The 15,674-nt window shown below is 41.7% G+C and overlaps 1 protein-coding gene across 1 annotated transcript in view; it reads left to right on the forward strand.

Annotated features, from left to right (window-relative positions):
• The window catches only part of KCNN1 (potassium calcium-activated channel subfamily N member 1), a 200,418-nt gene that overhangs the window by 112,025 nt on the left and 72,719 nt on the right, over window positions 1–15,674 (forward strand). Inside the window, exon 4 of the mRNA XM_069767772.1 lies at window positions 5,702–6,120. Within this exon, the coding sequence (XP_069623873.1) occupies window positions 5,702–6,120 (419 nt within the window). The remainder of the gene's footprint in view (window positions 1–5,701; window positions 6,121–15,674) is intronic.

Genomic DNA, 15,674 nt, shown 5'->3' on the forward strand with positions numbered 1-15,674 from the left:
GACAGAGTTCCTGAGCTCCAAATATATGGTGAGGTGCTCACGTCTGAACCACAAAGGTATTTCAATATGAACATCAAAAAGAAAGAAAAGACGTGGCAACACTCACCAGTCCTGTGAAGCGGATATAAGTCCTTTAATTAAGCATCAGTGAAACCGTCTTCACAGCACGGGGGAGAGGAGAGGAAAGGAGGTGAGCGGGGAGAGGACAACAGCCGTTTCGCGCCCACACCGGCGCTTCTACGGGTCCACGGATGTTCATATTGAAATACTAGACTTAAAGCTGTCATTGATGTTAGAGGGGGTAAAATACACAGTATTAAGAAATTGGGTATGTGAACTTTTGATCAGGGTCATTTCGATGTCAATGACATTGTGTGTTTCCTGCAGCTGTTAGTATTTCCTGCAGGAGTTCAGTTTTTCTGCTCCTGAAATGGAAAAATGTGAAACCTCGGGAGTTCGGTTGTCACAGTGGTGTTGCCTTCCTCACGGGGAGGGTGATGCCATGCTTGGAAGCGACAAGGATCTCTTTAACAGGTAACCACTACATTCAACACTGTTCTAACTCGAGGCCAGAAGAGGGAGCTCGAGACCCGGTTTCAGGGGAACTTCCCTAGATATATTCTGGCTGGAGGAGGAGTTAGCTAGTCTGTGAGAGGGAGACAGAGAGAGGAGTGAGGTGTGGAAAGCTGGGGCCATGCAGACACGTGGTTCTGAAGGGAAGAGAAAATGACAGAGCAGTCTATGAGGGACTGTGAGGGGAGAAGGAGCACAGGAGAAGTTAAGAGCTGGAAGGGAGCTGCGACTGAGCTCCCTCCACCCTAAAGCACAGAATACTGGAGGCCGAAATTCCGAGGTTGTGGGGGTAACTGTATGCCCCATACCAGATTTCAAGTCGCCTGTCCACCATTACATTCGAAGGCACAGCAGCATATAGAGCCCAGAGTCGCCGCAGTAGGGACACCTGTAAAAAAGGCTTGAGTTGCCTGCCATGTGGGTAATGTCCGACTAAAAGGACAGAGAGAGAGAGGACCTTGTGTGAAGCCTTAGGCAGCAAGAGACTTATACCACAGCGCAGTAAGGAATGTTTCCAATCCCACCTTGCTAGGAGGATTCCGAATCGCTTCCAGGTTGGCCGGACCTTACTATCACCTGTTACCGGTACCCTGGACTGTGGCTGCATACTAACAGTAAAAGGTAAAGAGACTGCAACCTTGTGTCCTCCAATTCTTTCTGGCACTACTCCGTCTGTCATCTTTACCCACTACAGCGGGAGCACTGGGGACTAAGCTTCACCTGTGGGAAGCCATACCATCCTTGCTGCGGTACCATCATCCACAGTGGACCCTTTTAAGCAGCATCGGTCATCCCTGACCGAATAGCACAGGTGGCGTCATGAACATTCTTTATTCAAAACAACCCCTTTAAAGATCTTCCCTGTAACTTGGACGCCCAGGGCCATGGACTGGGTCACTGCCGCCGTGACTACCCCTGTAATGACCACCGGACCCGGCCCGCGTACCCCAGGGTCCTAGTGGGCATTCCAAAGGAAAAACAGAATTCCAAGTCCTAGTATGAATGTAGCCTAAAGGGAGCAATATGACATTCTAGCACAGGCACATGGTGATATAACACGGACAACTATCACATCGCAGTGATCGACCTGGCCGGTGGCTCTCCTGGCCCTGACTGCTGCATAGAAATACATGCTGCCACGCTCAGATCGGGAGGGCTGCCGGCCAGTCCGACATTACAATGCGATTGTCCTCCATGCTACACGGCCATCTGACTGCGCCCTGATAGTTATGGTACAGACCCGTTGCTAAGATTACTAACCACATCGCACACACAGTGGCTTGTCTTTGAATGAAAAATCGCTTGCTTCTGCATTTGTGTTGTTGCTATGGAAACCAATTATATCACTTGGGTTGGGAGGAAATGCTGGAAGGACACTGTGTGTTCCTTCGTCTGTATACAGATCACCCATAATAAACATTGGATCTTTATTGTGTGATCGGCGTACAGAAGAATGCATTGGCGACATATTCATGCCAGTGCCGGGACCCACAGAGCCATGGCAAAAAATCATACTATGTATGACCCTGCAGTATATGAATATATTTTACATGGGCATCAAATGCACATTAGATAATACATCGTACAGACTCTCACGAGGTGTAAAGTACATGTCCTGTACCTCAATGTAATATGTTATACCACTCACAATGCTGATGGCCCGTAATATCATAATTCTATTATATGCCATATATGACAGAGCGTATGCTTCAGTAACAAATAATATAAAATCCATAGCTCCCAATTTTATATATTTAGAACCACCCCTACCCATTTGTATTTCTACACTACGCTGATGCCACACAAGAACTAAATTGGCAGCTTTGTTATATGAATTAGTGAAATAATCACTGTACAATAAATGGATAAATGCTAGAATACTTATCAACCTAGTAAAATGTATCAGTAGGCGATGGTGTGGCGTGATGGGGGCATATGGGGTAAAGGTGCAAAATTCTACCTCCCCACTGTAAATTGATCAGTGCGTGCAAAGAAGGCCGTCTCTTCTAGGGGTGGAGCATTGAGTTCTCACATGGCGCTGCCTGTTAGGAGTGCAGGAATCGAGATACGCTTGTCATCAGATACTGCAGAGGGTTTTGTCATTTTTCCATTCCATCAGTGTCAGATTAATGATAAACAAGGTCTCAATAATGCAAATGTATTCAATCAACATATTATTACGTATCAATAACTAGTAGAAAAATATCTAAATTAAAATATATGACAACTTGAACCACCTAGTCTGCTTATCTAAATACCGTAACTCAAGTATGATCAATTAAGACTAGTGATGAGCGAGTATACTCATTGCTCGGGTTTTCCCCCGCATGCTCGGGTGGTCTCCTAGTATTTGTGAGTGCTTGGAGATTAAGGGTATGTGCACACGTTGCAGATATGGCTGTGGATCTGCAACAGTTTTCCATGCGGTGTACAGTACCATGTAAACCTATTCAAAACCAAATCTGCAGTGCATATGCTGTGGAAAATACCGCGCGGAAACGCTGCGGTGTATTTTCCGCAGCATGTCAATTCTTTGTGTGGATTCTGCAGTGTTTTACACCTGTTCCTCAATAGGAATCCGCAGGTGTAAAAACGCAGGTGGAATCCACAGAAAACCCGCAGGAAATCCACGGTAATCTGCAGGTAAAACGCAGTGCGTTTTTCCTGCTGATTTTTCAAAAACGGTGTGCACGAATCTGCAACGTGTGCACAGAGCCTTAGTTTATGTGGACACAGCTGCATGATTTGCGGCTGCTAGCCAGTGTGAGTACATGTGAGGGTTGCCTGGTTGTTTGGAAATCCCCACGTGTATTCAAGCTGTCTAGCAGTTGCAAATCATACAGCTACAGAGACAGAAACTAAATCTCCGAGCACTCACAAATACTCGGAGATCACCCGAGTGTGCTAGGGAAAACCCGAGCAATGAGTATACTCACTCATCACTAGCTAAGACTTTAGGCAAATAACCAAAAATGTCCTTTTAGTAGCCCTTCTAATGTCTTTTTGATGCCATTTTCAGCTATTGAATATGGAAATATTACAGCTGTTGATCATGAGAAGCACAATCAATTAAATCTAGCTGGAGGCTAAGAGAAAATTTCACATTTGCTCTTGGAGTTCCATTTTTCTGTTTTGTTATACAGTGGGGGAAATACGTATTTGATCCCCTGCTGATTTAGCAGGTTTTCCTACCTACAAAGAATGGAGAGGTCTGTAATTTTTATCGTAGGTACTCTTCAACTGTGAGAAACAGAACCTAACGATGAAAACCGGAAAATCACATTGTATGATTTTTACATAATTAAATTTTATTTTATGCATGAAATAAGTATTTGATCACCAACCAACCAACCAGCAAGAATTCTGGCTCTCACAGACCTGTTCGTTTTTCTTTAAGAAGCCCTCCTACTCTGCACTCATTACCTGTATTAATTCCACCTGTTTGGACTCATTACCTGTATAAAAGACCCCTGTCCACACACTCAATCACACTCCAACCTCTCCACCATGGCCAAGACGAAAGAGTTGCCTAAGGACATCAGGGACAAAATTGTAGACCTGTACAAGGCTGGAATGTGCTACAAGGCAATAGGCAAGCAGCTTGGTGAGACAGCAACAACTGTTCACACAATTATTAGAAAATGGAAGAAACAGAAGATAACTATCAATATTCCTCGGTCTGGGGCTCCATGCAAGATCTTGCCTCGTGGTGTAAAGATGATTTTGAGAAAGGTCAGGAATCATCCCAGAACTACATGTGAGGACCTGGTCAATGACTTGAAGAGAGCTGTGACCACAGTCTCAAACATTACTGTTAGTAACACACTACGACATCATGGATTAAAATCCTGCAGGGCACGCAAGGTCCTCCTGATCACGCCAGTACATGTCCAGGCCCAATTGAAGTTCACCAATGACAATCTGGATGATCCAGAGGAGGCATGGGAGAAGGTCATGTGGTCAGATGAGACCAAAATAAAACTTTTTGGTATCAACTCCATTTGCCGTGTTTGAAGGAAGAAGAAGGATGAGTACAACCCCAAGGTCACTGTCACAACCGTGAAACATGGTAGGTGAGACATCATACTTTGTGGGTGCAGTTCTGCACAGGGGACAGGGCAGTTGCACTGTACTGAAAGGAGGTTGGATGGGGTCATGTATCGTGAGATTTTTCCATTAGTTATTGACCTGAAAATGGGTTGTGGCTGGGTCTTCCAGCATGACAATGACCTGAAACAATCAGCCAGAGCAACTAAGGAGTGGTTCCGTAAAAAGATCTTCAAGGTCGTGGAGTGGCCTAGCCAGTCTCTAGACCTGAACTCGAAAGAAAATCTTTTGGAAGAAACTGAAATTTAATGGTGCACAGTGACAGCCCTAAAACCAGAAAAATCTGGCAAAGATCTGTATGGAGGAGTGGGCCAAAATCCTTGCTGCAGTGTGTGCAAACTTGGTCAAGAACCACAGGAAACGTTTAACCTCTGTAATTGCAAACAAAGTTTTCTGTACCAAATATTAAGTTATGTTTTTCTATTGTATCAAATACTTATTTCATGCAATACAATGCAAATTAATTATGTAAAAATCATACAATGTGATTTTCTGGATTTTTTTTAAGATTCCAGCTCTCACAGTTGAAGTGTACCTGCGATAAAAATTACAGCCCTCTCCATTCTTTACAGGAGGAAAACCTTGCAAAACCGTCAGTGTATCAAATACTTATTTTCTACAATGTAGGTATAGAAAGACAGAACTCATGAAGTGAACTGATCCATCCTATGATGCACCCAAAAGGTGCCAAATGTACTCTACTGACTATTTTGGGATAGGTTTGGCTTCCATTTGAATATCAGTTTTTTTTACCGAAAAAAATAGGGTAGCAAAGTGCACTTTTATTTTTTGAGTAGCATTGATGGAACTTGCAATGGAGCATGCTATTGGAGGCTCTGATGCAAGTGTACACCTAGTTTATTAGCAAAAGTACATCCTTTGAATCTAGACAGTAACAGAATGATATTGGAAACTTCATATATCTCTTTGCAATTCACTCTTTATTACTAGAATGTAACCATGTCGAACATATTTCAAATTTATGCTTATTTTCTCTGGCCTAAACTATTCTGTTTTTTAGCTTTTCATGGTGGACAATGGAGCAGATGATTGGAGAATAGCCATGACCTATGAACGGATATTTTTCATCACCCTAGAGTTGACTGTGTGTGCCATTCATCCCATCCCTGGACAATACTCTTTTACGTGGACAGCCCGCCTGGCCTTCTACTATACAACTTCAGTAGCCAATGCTGACATAGACATCATCTTATCTATCCCCATGTTCTTGAGGCTATACTTAATTGGACGAGTTATGCTCCTTCATAGCAAGCTTTTCACTGATGCGTCATCGAGGAGCATTGGTGCACTCAATAAGATCAATTTCAATACTCGCTTTGTAATGAAGACTCTAATGACCATCTGTCCAGGCACTGTTCTTCTGGTTTTCAGCATCTCATCCTGGATCATTGCAGCATGGACAGTTCGTGTATGTGAGAGGTAAGTGACTAGCTGGACATAGTTTTCAACTTAAAGATATTGGTGGACAGAAATATCCATTTTATGTCCAGCATGGGTTTGGCATGCTTTTACCCTTCAAATTGGCCTCTCTCCTTTAAGTTTAAATTTCAGGTTAACTAGAAGATCATTTTAGCAAAGTAATCTCATTTGCTGATCCTTGCGTGTTTGACCCTATGTCCATTGTCCATCCTATTGCTTATGTTTGCTTTTAATTTGTGTTTGATTACAAGACAGCAAGTTTTACTAGCATAATCCTATCAATGCAAAGTTATCGAAACAGCATAGATTGCCGTGCTATACTATTTCTATAATTCCCATTTATTTATTTGAGGGTTACAGAAATAGTGCAACTGAAACAATCTTGGCTTTTTCAGTAGCTGCATCTCCAGTGGTTGGAGCCTGGATGAAGTTATTCCCGTCTTAACCATTGAAAGCTGAGATGGGAATAATCATTTAAAAATGTCTGAAATAGAAGGTAAGATTTTGGGAGAGGTGTAGAGCAGGGCCCTTTAAAAGACATTTTGACATTTCCTTCTGCCAAGTCTTCTGTAAAGGCGTTGTACATAGACTGGAAATGTTAGGCGATGTTTGGAAGATAGCTAATAGCTATAGCATAAATGACTCTAGAAACTATTTCGCATTTTCATTCAATTGATATGAATTCCCCTATTCATTTTCAATATTTTTCTAAATATATTAAAAAAAATTGAGTCGAGATTTGTAATGAATTTGACATAGAATCTAAGCAAAAATGGGTAAAAGCATCATTTTGCATTGAAGCATACATTTTCATACATGGCAATTGAACAGCTTTAATAATAATAAAATATGCACATGAATGTTAATAGTATTTACAGTGTGCCAATCTTAAATGGAAATTTTAAGGTGTTCACAAAACTTATGCATGTGCAAAGAGATGACATCAAATTTCTAAATATTCTCTTTGGGCAACTCTTAGGTTTCAATACTCTACAATATACCATTTGTAAAACCCAATCCATGTCATCAATCAACTTCTACTATGAAACCATGTATGTATATGTATGTAAAATGAGCATACCTCTGGAGCATGCTGGTAGCATTCACCCATATTGCTTATTCTTGTAAGCAATTTGGTAATACAGGCCACATGGTAGCATCCAAGATGCATGATATACATATTAATCATGCAGGGTAACATAGCAACCTTATGCAGGCTTGAGGTGGGGCATGTATTACCTTCGAGGACCACTACATAGGCTTGCCTGCCACATACAATCAGCACATTTCCAAAGAATATAATAGCAAAAAACAAACTCAGAATCAAGCTTAGATCGAAAATCAATGTGATGCCCATCACATTCCCAAGCTGATAGTACGTTTTCTATATTTTGTACATACAAAAATGTAACATGTATAAAATACCATTACAAATCAAAAACCCGAATACTTCCACTTGTCCCATCACTCACTAAATAGTGTATTGCGGTAAATCAAGAGCATTCAGTCTGCCATCAGTCTACCATAAGTGGACACTTGAACCTGATATTTCAAACAAAGACAGACCTTTAGTAGACCGGGCTGGGTAGAATAATCGCACCAACCCAATTACTTAACAGAGTTAACGGAAATTTGTTTAGACGTTCTAAAAATGGAAACTAATTTCATATTCAATATTTTATCAATGCCCCAATTTCAGACCCCTCTCACTGCTCAGGAGTCTTCACTTCTGCTGTAGTTTCAACATAGACAAATAACTTTCTTCCCCTTTCTAGGTCAATCATCTTCTTAAAGGGGGATCATTGTCTGGATCAGTCTATTAGTTAAAGGGGTTATCCAGGTTTTTTTTAAATTTTCTGGCTAAGAACTCACAGTTGTTAACTACCTACATGTACAGCTTGGTGCCGATCTCTGTCAGCTCACAGTGATCACGGACCGCTCCTGCCGATGATTCTACAGCTTACGCCGGTGTCATATCAACAGAATAGAGTCTTGTCTTCCACTCTGCTCTGTTGACAGGGCATTTCTGCAGATCTCATGCTGAGTGACAGCCGGCTCCCCATTGCCTAACTGCAGGGAGCCATCTGTCAATCAACATGACGTCTGCAGTGACACCCATCGATAGAGCAGACCAGAAGAAGAGAAGTGACGCAAAGGAATTGCTGGCTGAGCAAACAGAGAACCTCGTGCATTGCAGGCAGGTAGTTTGCAACAACATGCCTGCTAGTTCTAAGCCCCATACACAAAAATAATAAAAGTCCTGGATAACCCCTTTAAGCCCCTTCTTCAGAGACGCAGGAGGGCCCAGGCATAGATAATGAACTGAGCTTGATAACAAGTCTCCTTTTTACAATCACCAGCATCACCACCAGGAAGTCACCTCTCTACCTATGTAGAAACAACAACAGAAGTGGACTGTGAGAGCAGGTCCGAAATTGGCCAACTGTGCAGTGTTCAAACTGAAAGAACATTAATATGTTTTGTGAATTTCTGAATTCAGCACATCTAAACAACATTTATTTCACCAAAACCCATTGAAGATCCTCATGTTAAAGCTTCCACTACATTTGGAACTGCTTTCATGAGAAAGTGATGTTACCAGCGTCAATAACCTATAGGTAACCACTATTCTCATTAACAAACATGTCAATTAAACAACAGTTGTCTGGATTGTGAAGGTCTATATCTCAATAAAACGGTGTCATAATTGGGAAATCATAATTATCATCTAAGAGACACATAACTTTCATTGCACAAGACGTGTTAGGGACATGGACTGCCATACCACTATGCATGCTGTCATAGCAGAATTACTATTATTACAAACTCATTGTCTGGAAGGAAGTAGAGAACAAATAAAGAAACAATAAGCAGATTCCTATCACTGACAATATCCAATATATTATAAAATAAGAGTGAAGTCACTCTTAGCAACCAGAGAACAATTTAGTTTTGATTGGTGTAATGGGAATTAGCTTCATCATCTGTTTGGATGCTACGGCTCATCGCATTCCTCCACATCTATCATATAAAAAAGCATGCTTCTGTTCTTTTTCTGCAGTGACTGAGGGATATAGAAAGAGAGCACATTGTTTTAATAGAATATACTCCAGTCAGCCTTAACATTAAAACCATCTGCCTAATATTATATAGGTCCTCTTCGTGCTGTCCAAACAAGTTTGATCCATATAGCCATGGACTGCAGGATGTGACACCAAGAAGTTACCAATCCAATAAAGTTGGGAGGTAGACTCTTCATCAATCGGGCTTGATTTTCCAGCAAATTCCAAAGATGCTTAATCAGATCTGCTTTATTTTGGGTCCAATTCAACACATTGAACACTTTGTCATGCAAGCCATTTATTACTGACCTTTCTTGGCACCAGTGTCGGGCTTTGCTCCCCTCTCCTATGGCTGCTTCTCTTTGCTGTAGCTGAATTTAATCGCTGAATTTCTCAAATAACCCGGCAAACTCCTCTGACATCATCATCACCCAAAGCCTTTTAAGACTGACTCAGGCAGATATGTACAGTCTGAATATTCGGTCATCCTTGCATTTAGTTCCACATATAGAGATTGCCACAACATTCATTTCTCTCAGGAGGCTAATTGCCTGCTTGTTTATTATGCACCTTCATTTACTTCTTGGATCAGACCTGCAGTGACCATTCCTCTGTTGCAAGCAAAACAAACTCTTTTCTGCAACACTATTGCCATTCACACCAAAGCAACAGTGCGCAATCTTTCTACAAGCAAGTATTCAGTGGCCTGCTTATCATTGCAGTTACCATTTGTCTGCAATACACATAATGAGCTCTTCTCTGCTCTACTGGTCCTCTTCACACTACAGCACTGCTGCAACAGGGTGTAATCTTTTCTGCAAGCAGCAATCCGGTTAGTCTGTTCATCAATTCTTCCTGCAAGTACCATTTGTTTGCTGATAACTGAAATCTGTGCCATTGGCCTTCTGTTTTCTGATAGCACACAACTCAGCCATTTGTTTGTTGCAGGTCCTGGACTTACTATACATCTAGAGTTCCTTTATATATCCATCCATCTTACTATACACCTACATCTACAGTTCCTTTTTATATCCATACTCCTGGTTCTGTATATTTTGATGTTTCCTGATCTGCTTGTCTGTCAGCCATCCTGCATACATTGCTGGTCCTCACTGATCATTGAGCCATCTGGCAAGTCATCATCAGCTTCACTCAGTGTTGCTCACCCTGACTTACAGGTTAGAGAATCTATCTCACCAGATGAGCCCATTGTAATCATCATTATTGCCAGCGGATACTGAGAGCAGATTTATTTGGACTGGTTATGTTATGAGCCAAGGAAAGGTTCCCCACTGTATCTGTGACCTCTCAGTCTGCATGGATGCACTTCTTCAAACTTCAGTGGTTACACCTCTGGCTCCTCAACTCCTGCCACAGTCTAACTCTTGCCTGGGACATTCTTATTGGGAATATCTCACCATTTTCCTGCTTCTGCACATTTTTAGAAACCAGTGGTTGTACAACTTGAACTTCATCCACAACAATTTTTTTTTCTGAAGAGACCTTATAACTATATATTTTTTTCTTTGTTATCTAGAAATGCTTTGGCTTGGGCTTAACTACTATGGAAACATGACAGTATTATGGTGCATACTCCACCATCCTTTCTTTCTGCCTTTCGTAGACTGTTTGATTAATCAAACATTGATTTTATATTCTGGATTAAACAAGGGACTAACTCTTTCGTGACTTTTTGCCATCCACTTCGGTACCCCGTGTGCTGAATCGGCCTGGAACAATAATGCTCTCCTGTCTATCTCCTATGCTGGCCTATTCAGTCAGATCAAGGATAAACTTGCTGGTAGGAATTTGCTTGCTTCCTTTGATGTTCTGATTTCACTCAGCAGCCGAGTGGACTTAGATTTTAAAGAGGGTTCAAGAGAGAAAGCTCAAGATTCCAATGTCCTTCATTCTAGAGTTTCTTCTAAATCTTCAGAGTACAAGAACCCATGCAAATTGTCCAAAAGCAATATTCATTGGCCGAAAGATCCCTTACTGATGTATATAGTCTATACTGTGGTGAATGGTATCACTGTCACATAAACTGTTATAAATCTCAGGCCAAACAAGGAAAATTTAGGTGAAGGAGGAGGATTGCCTGAAGGTTATCTATCCCTACACTAAAGCAAACTGGTTGTACTTATGTCTATTTCGTTCTGTTCCTAAGTGTTCAAGGGACAAGCTTTTATTGACAAACTTTTATTGATGCTGGAGCTTCAGAGAATTTTATTGACCTCATGAAATTCCTTTTGTTTCTTTGCGGATCCATCTGAATCTAATCTCTGCATGTGACTTCACAGTTCCTGGTGGTTGTACCCAATTCCAGACCGAGAAAGAGACTCATCACATTGGAGCACTACATGCTCCTCATGTTGAGGACATTTATTCTTTAGTAATGCCACTTACTCATGCATCAATGCATTTGGGACTTCTGTGGCTAAAGTTGCATGCTCTGGGTATTGATTTGTCATCTGACCACATTGCCTAGTGGGAATCATCTTGTTTTCCAAGTTGCCTCCATACTGTACCTCAACCACTTTTCCTGAAACTCTGCTCTGCCTCTATTGCCTACAATTTGATTGCTCCTTAGAAGGACTTGATGACGGATGTCTATTCTATGCAAAAGACTGAAACACTACTTCCACATTGACTGCTTCATCCAGGTACTGATCCACCCAAAGGGAGAGTTTACCCTCTTGTTGACTCTGTCTGAAACTTTTGCGCTGTCCGCTTACACTGAAGATTAAAAAACCTGGAAAGGGGTTTACAGTATCTGAAAATCTGCTGTAAATCTTCGGCCGTTGCAGGGTTGTTTTTCATGAAGAAGAAAGACAGATCTCTGTGACCATGCATAGACTACCGGGGACTGATTAAAATCACTGTTATTCATTGTCACTCGTCTATAAACTAGGGTGCTACCATATTCACTAAATTAGACCTGTGTGAAACTTCTAACCTAATCCGCTTTAAAGAGACCAATAAATGGAAGACCATATTCAACACTCTTGATGGTCACTATGAATAGCTTGCTATGACTTTTGGATTATGCATTGCATCTACTGTGTTGCAGCACTTCATTAAGTAAATATTTAATGATATCCTATACCAGTATTTCCTTGTCTGTGTCATGCCAGAGCAAGGAAATGCCCAGAGTGCAGCGCAAAAAAGGGAAAAAAGGGTAAAGGGGGCCCTGATGATAAGAAAAGGGGAGGGGAGACCCCTAAACACTCACCTGAGACTGAACCCTGTGCTCCCTGTCATCCCTAGACAGGTCAGTCCTTCCTGCCGTGCGCGATCATGTGTCTAAGCCCTGGTTGGCCCTGAGCTATCCCTAACTACTGAGTAGAGCAGCAAGACACTAGTCTCACTTATTAAAGTAAGAAAACACAGGGAGGGAGACAAACAGGGAGAAATCAAACAACAACTTGAACTCCACAGCTTAAACTGGAACAACTTCTCCAAGGAGGTTACCATAGAAAACCTATTACTGGCATAGGAGAGAGCTAGGAGTGAGTTTAAATAATGGAAGTGAGTGGCAGCAAGATACAGCAGTGGAGATAAGATCAATATGGAGTCCCAGCAGGATCAAAAAGGAACTCTTAACCCCTTCCACACCAGGTGAAAATCAATCCACTTCATATGCCATTAACCACCGAGTGGACTCCAAAGACGACTTGCAATCTGTGAATTCTGCAACCTTCTGATCCCAGATACCCCAAAGGTCTCAGCGGGATGCAGCACATTTGTGACAGTTTGGATGACATCGTAATATTCTCCAGAGACCTACACTCACACCATTTTAATATCATCTCTGTTTTGAAGAGACTGCGACAAAACCATCTTTATGCCCAACTGTAAAAATGTCTCTTATAGAGTCATGAACTGCTGTGTCTCGGATATCTCATCTCACCTGGAGGCCTTCCTATAGGTACAGAGAAAGATAATTAAAAATTACAAGTGGAAGCTTTTTTGGTTCTCACTCTGAAGAGCACTGACTCTCAGTACTGGTTGGATTCCACCGCTAAAGGCTTTCAAGGCCTTAAATTATGTTTTCCACTTGTCCATTCTTAAATGTTAACAGACCATTCTGCTTTGAAGTGGGTTCTTCTGCGAGTGGTGTAGGAGCAGGTCTGTAAATACTGTATTTGCTTGAAAATAAGAAATCATCCATATGGATTCTTCACCAAGAAATTCGATGAAATAGAATGGAAATTTTCTATTGGTGATCTTTACCTGTAGCGCAATAGCGACATCTAGTTGAAGGAGCTAAGTTCCCGATGACGTCTATATAGACCATAAAATCTGAAATATCTTCAGTCAGATCATAGGCTGAATCCCCTTCAAGCTTGATGGTCACACTTATTATCTCAGTGTGACTTCATCCTCACCTACTGCTTGTAGGCAATAATGCAGGGTTGTATCCAGCTCCTTTAATCCATGTGTTGCCAATGAAGAAGCTCCCTCAAATCTATTTGCTTCCTTATCCCAATTCTCCACCTAAAGGACATTCTGTAATCTCAAAAGTACTTTGCTAGAAAATATTCTCTTTGGCTCATTCTTCACTTATCTTAAAGGGACACTGTCACCTGGATTTGGAGGGAACAATCTTCAGCCATGGAGGCGGGGTTTTGGGGTTTTTCATTCACCCTTTCCTTACCCGCTGGCTGCATGCTGGCTGCAATATTGGATTGAAGTTCATTCTCTGTCCTCCATAGTACACGCCTGCGCTGTGCAAGATTGCCTTGTGCAGGCATGTACTCCGGGGGACAGAGAATGAACTTCAATCCAATATTGCAGCCAGCATGCAGCCAGCGGGTAAGGAAAGGGTGAATCAAACACCCCAAAACCCCGCCTCCATGGCTGAAGATTGTTCCCTCCAAATTCAGGTGACAGTGTCCCTTTAAGTATTGGGTGTTAAACAAACTGTTGCACTAATTTCTTGTTTCTACTGGTGGCTGAAATGGAAACAAGGCGTCAAAGAATTTTTGACATCTTATCCTCAGTGTGCTTGGTTCAAATCCTCCTGTTAGGCACCACTTGGTCCCCTTTAGTGTCCATAACACAAGATCCCAAAGCTGAGTATTCTATGGACTTTGTTACAGATCTTCCTGTGGCTCAAGAGTTCATTACCATCTGGGTCAAAGTGGATTGTTTTGTTCCATTACCAGGACTTCAAAGTTTTTACCACACCCAAAGGTTTTTCAGAGAAACTTTCTGATTCCTCGGTCTTCCAGCTAGTTTCCTATCTTACTGTGTTGTGCAATTTGTTTCCAGGTTCTGGAGGGTGCTCTGGAAGAATCTAAAAAGCTCCTTAGATTTCATCTATGCCTATCACCCCCAAAATAATGGGTAAACTAAGAGAATCAATCAGTTCTTGGAACGATGTCTCCAAATTTTCTCCAATTACCATCAAGATAAATGGCTGGATTTGCTTTCATTGTCCAAAATCACCCAAAATTCAGTTTCAGAATCTTGTGGGAAATCTCTCTTAGTCACAGTTTGTATAAAAAAGACAACTTCCTGCTGTGAATATCATCTCTAGGATATTCCCAATTTTACTTCAGCAGCAGCTAAAGTAAAAAAAAGAGTACTGATAAACACAGTCAACCTATTCCTTTATTCTCTCTTGGAAATAAGATTTAGCTTTCCACCAAAAATACAGTGTGTCTGTAAAATCATGGTGCACTTTTGACCAGTCACAGGCTCTATTTATAGTTTACATTTTGGCGCTCTTTCTCTGGCCCAATCATATTAGACCTGTTCATGAGGAGAGATAACAAGAACCAATCAAACAACACAAACTCATTTAAGCTGTTGCTGAGCCTGCAGTCAGATTAACCCCTGATAAACTGAACTCTGATTAATACACTGCCATGTCAGTGACATCATGCAATGACAAGCTTATGCCAGCTGTGTGGTTTTCCATGCCAGTCGAGATGTGCGGTACAAAGGAAAGTTCAGTGTGTTCTGTGGCTCGCTGATTTCAAATCCGTGACCAAAGTGCTATATCGGCACACGTTTATAACGAAGCGCCACCACATAGGAATAACATTACTCGGTGGGATAAGCAGTTGAAGGAAACCGGTAGTTTGGTGGAGAAACCCCATTCTGGTAGGTCATCAGTGAGTGACGAGTCTGTAGAGGCTATATGGGATAGCTACCTAAGCAGCCCTAAAAAATCTTTTGCATTCGTGTGCTCGACAATTACACCTAAGCAAGACTACAGTTCATGAGGAGTTAAAGAAATGTATCTGTTTTATGGGGTACAAATTGCATCTGTTGCATGCTATCAAACCGGCAGATAGACCCAAGCAATGCGCGTTTGCTACAGATATGCTTCATGAGATCGAAAATGATGCAAGATTTTTGCAGAAGATTGTGTTTAGCGATGAGGTGACCTTCCATATCTGTGGACGTGTTCATCACCATAACCTCCAAATATGGGCTGCTGAACATCCTCATGCCTATTTTGAGTACGAACGTAACACGCCT

The sequence above is a fragment of the Ranitomeya imitator genome, chromosome 1, assembly GCF_032444005.1.
Source record: "Ranitomeya imitator isolate aRanImi1 chromosome 1, aRanImi1.pri, whole genome shotgun sequence".
NCBI classification, from domain to species: Eukaryota; Metazoa; Chordata; class Amphibia; order Anura; family Dendrobatidae; genus Ranitomeya; species Ranitomeya imitator.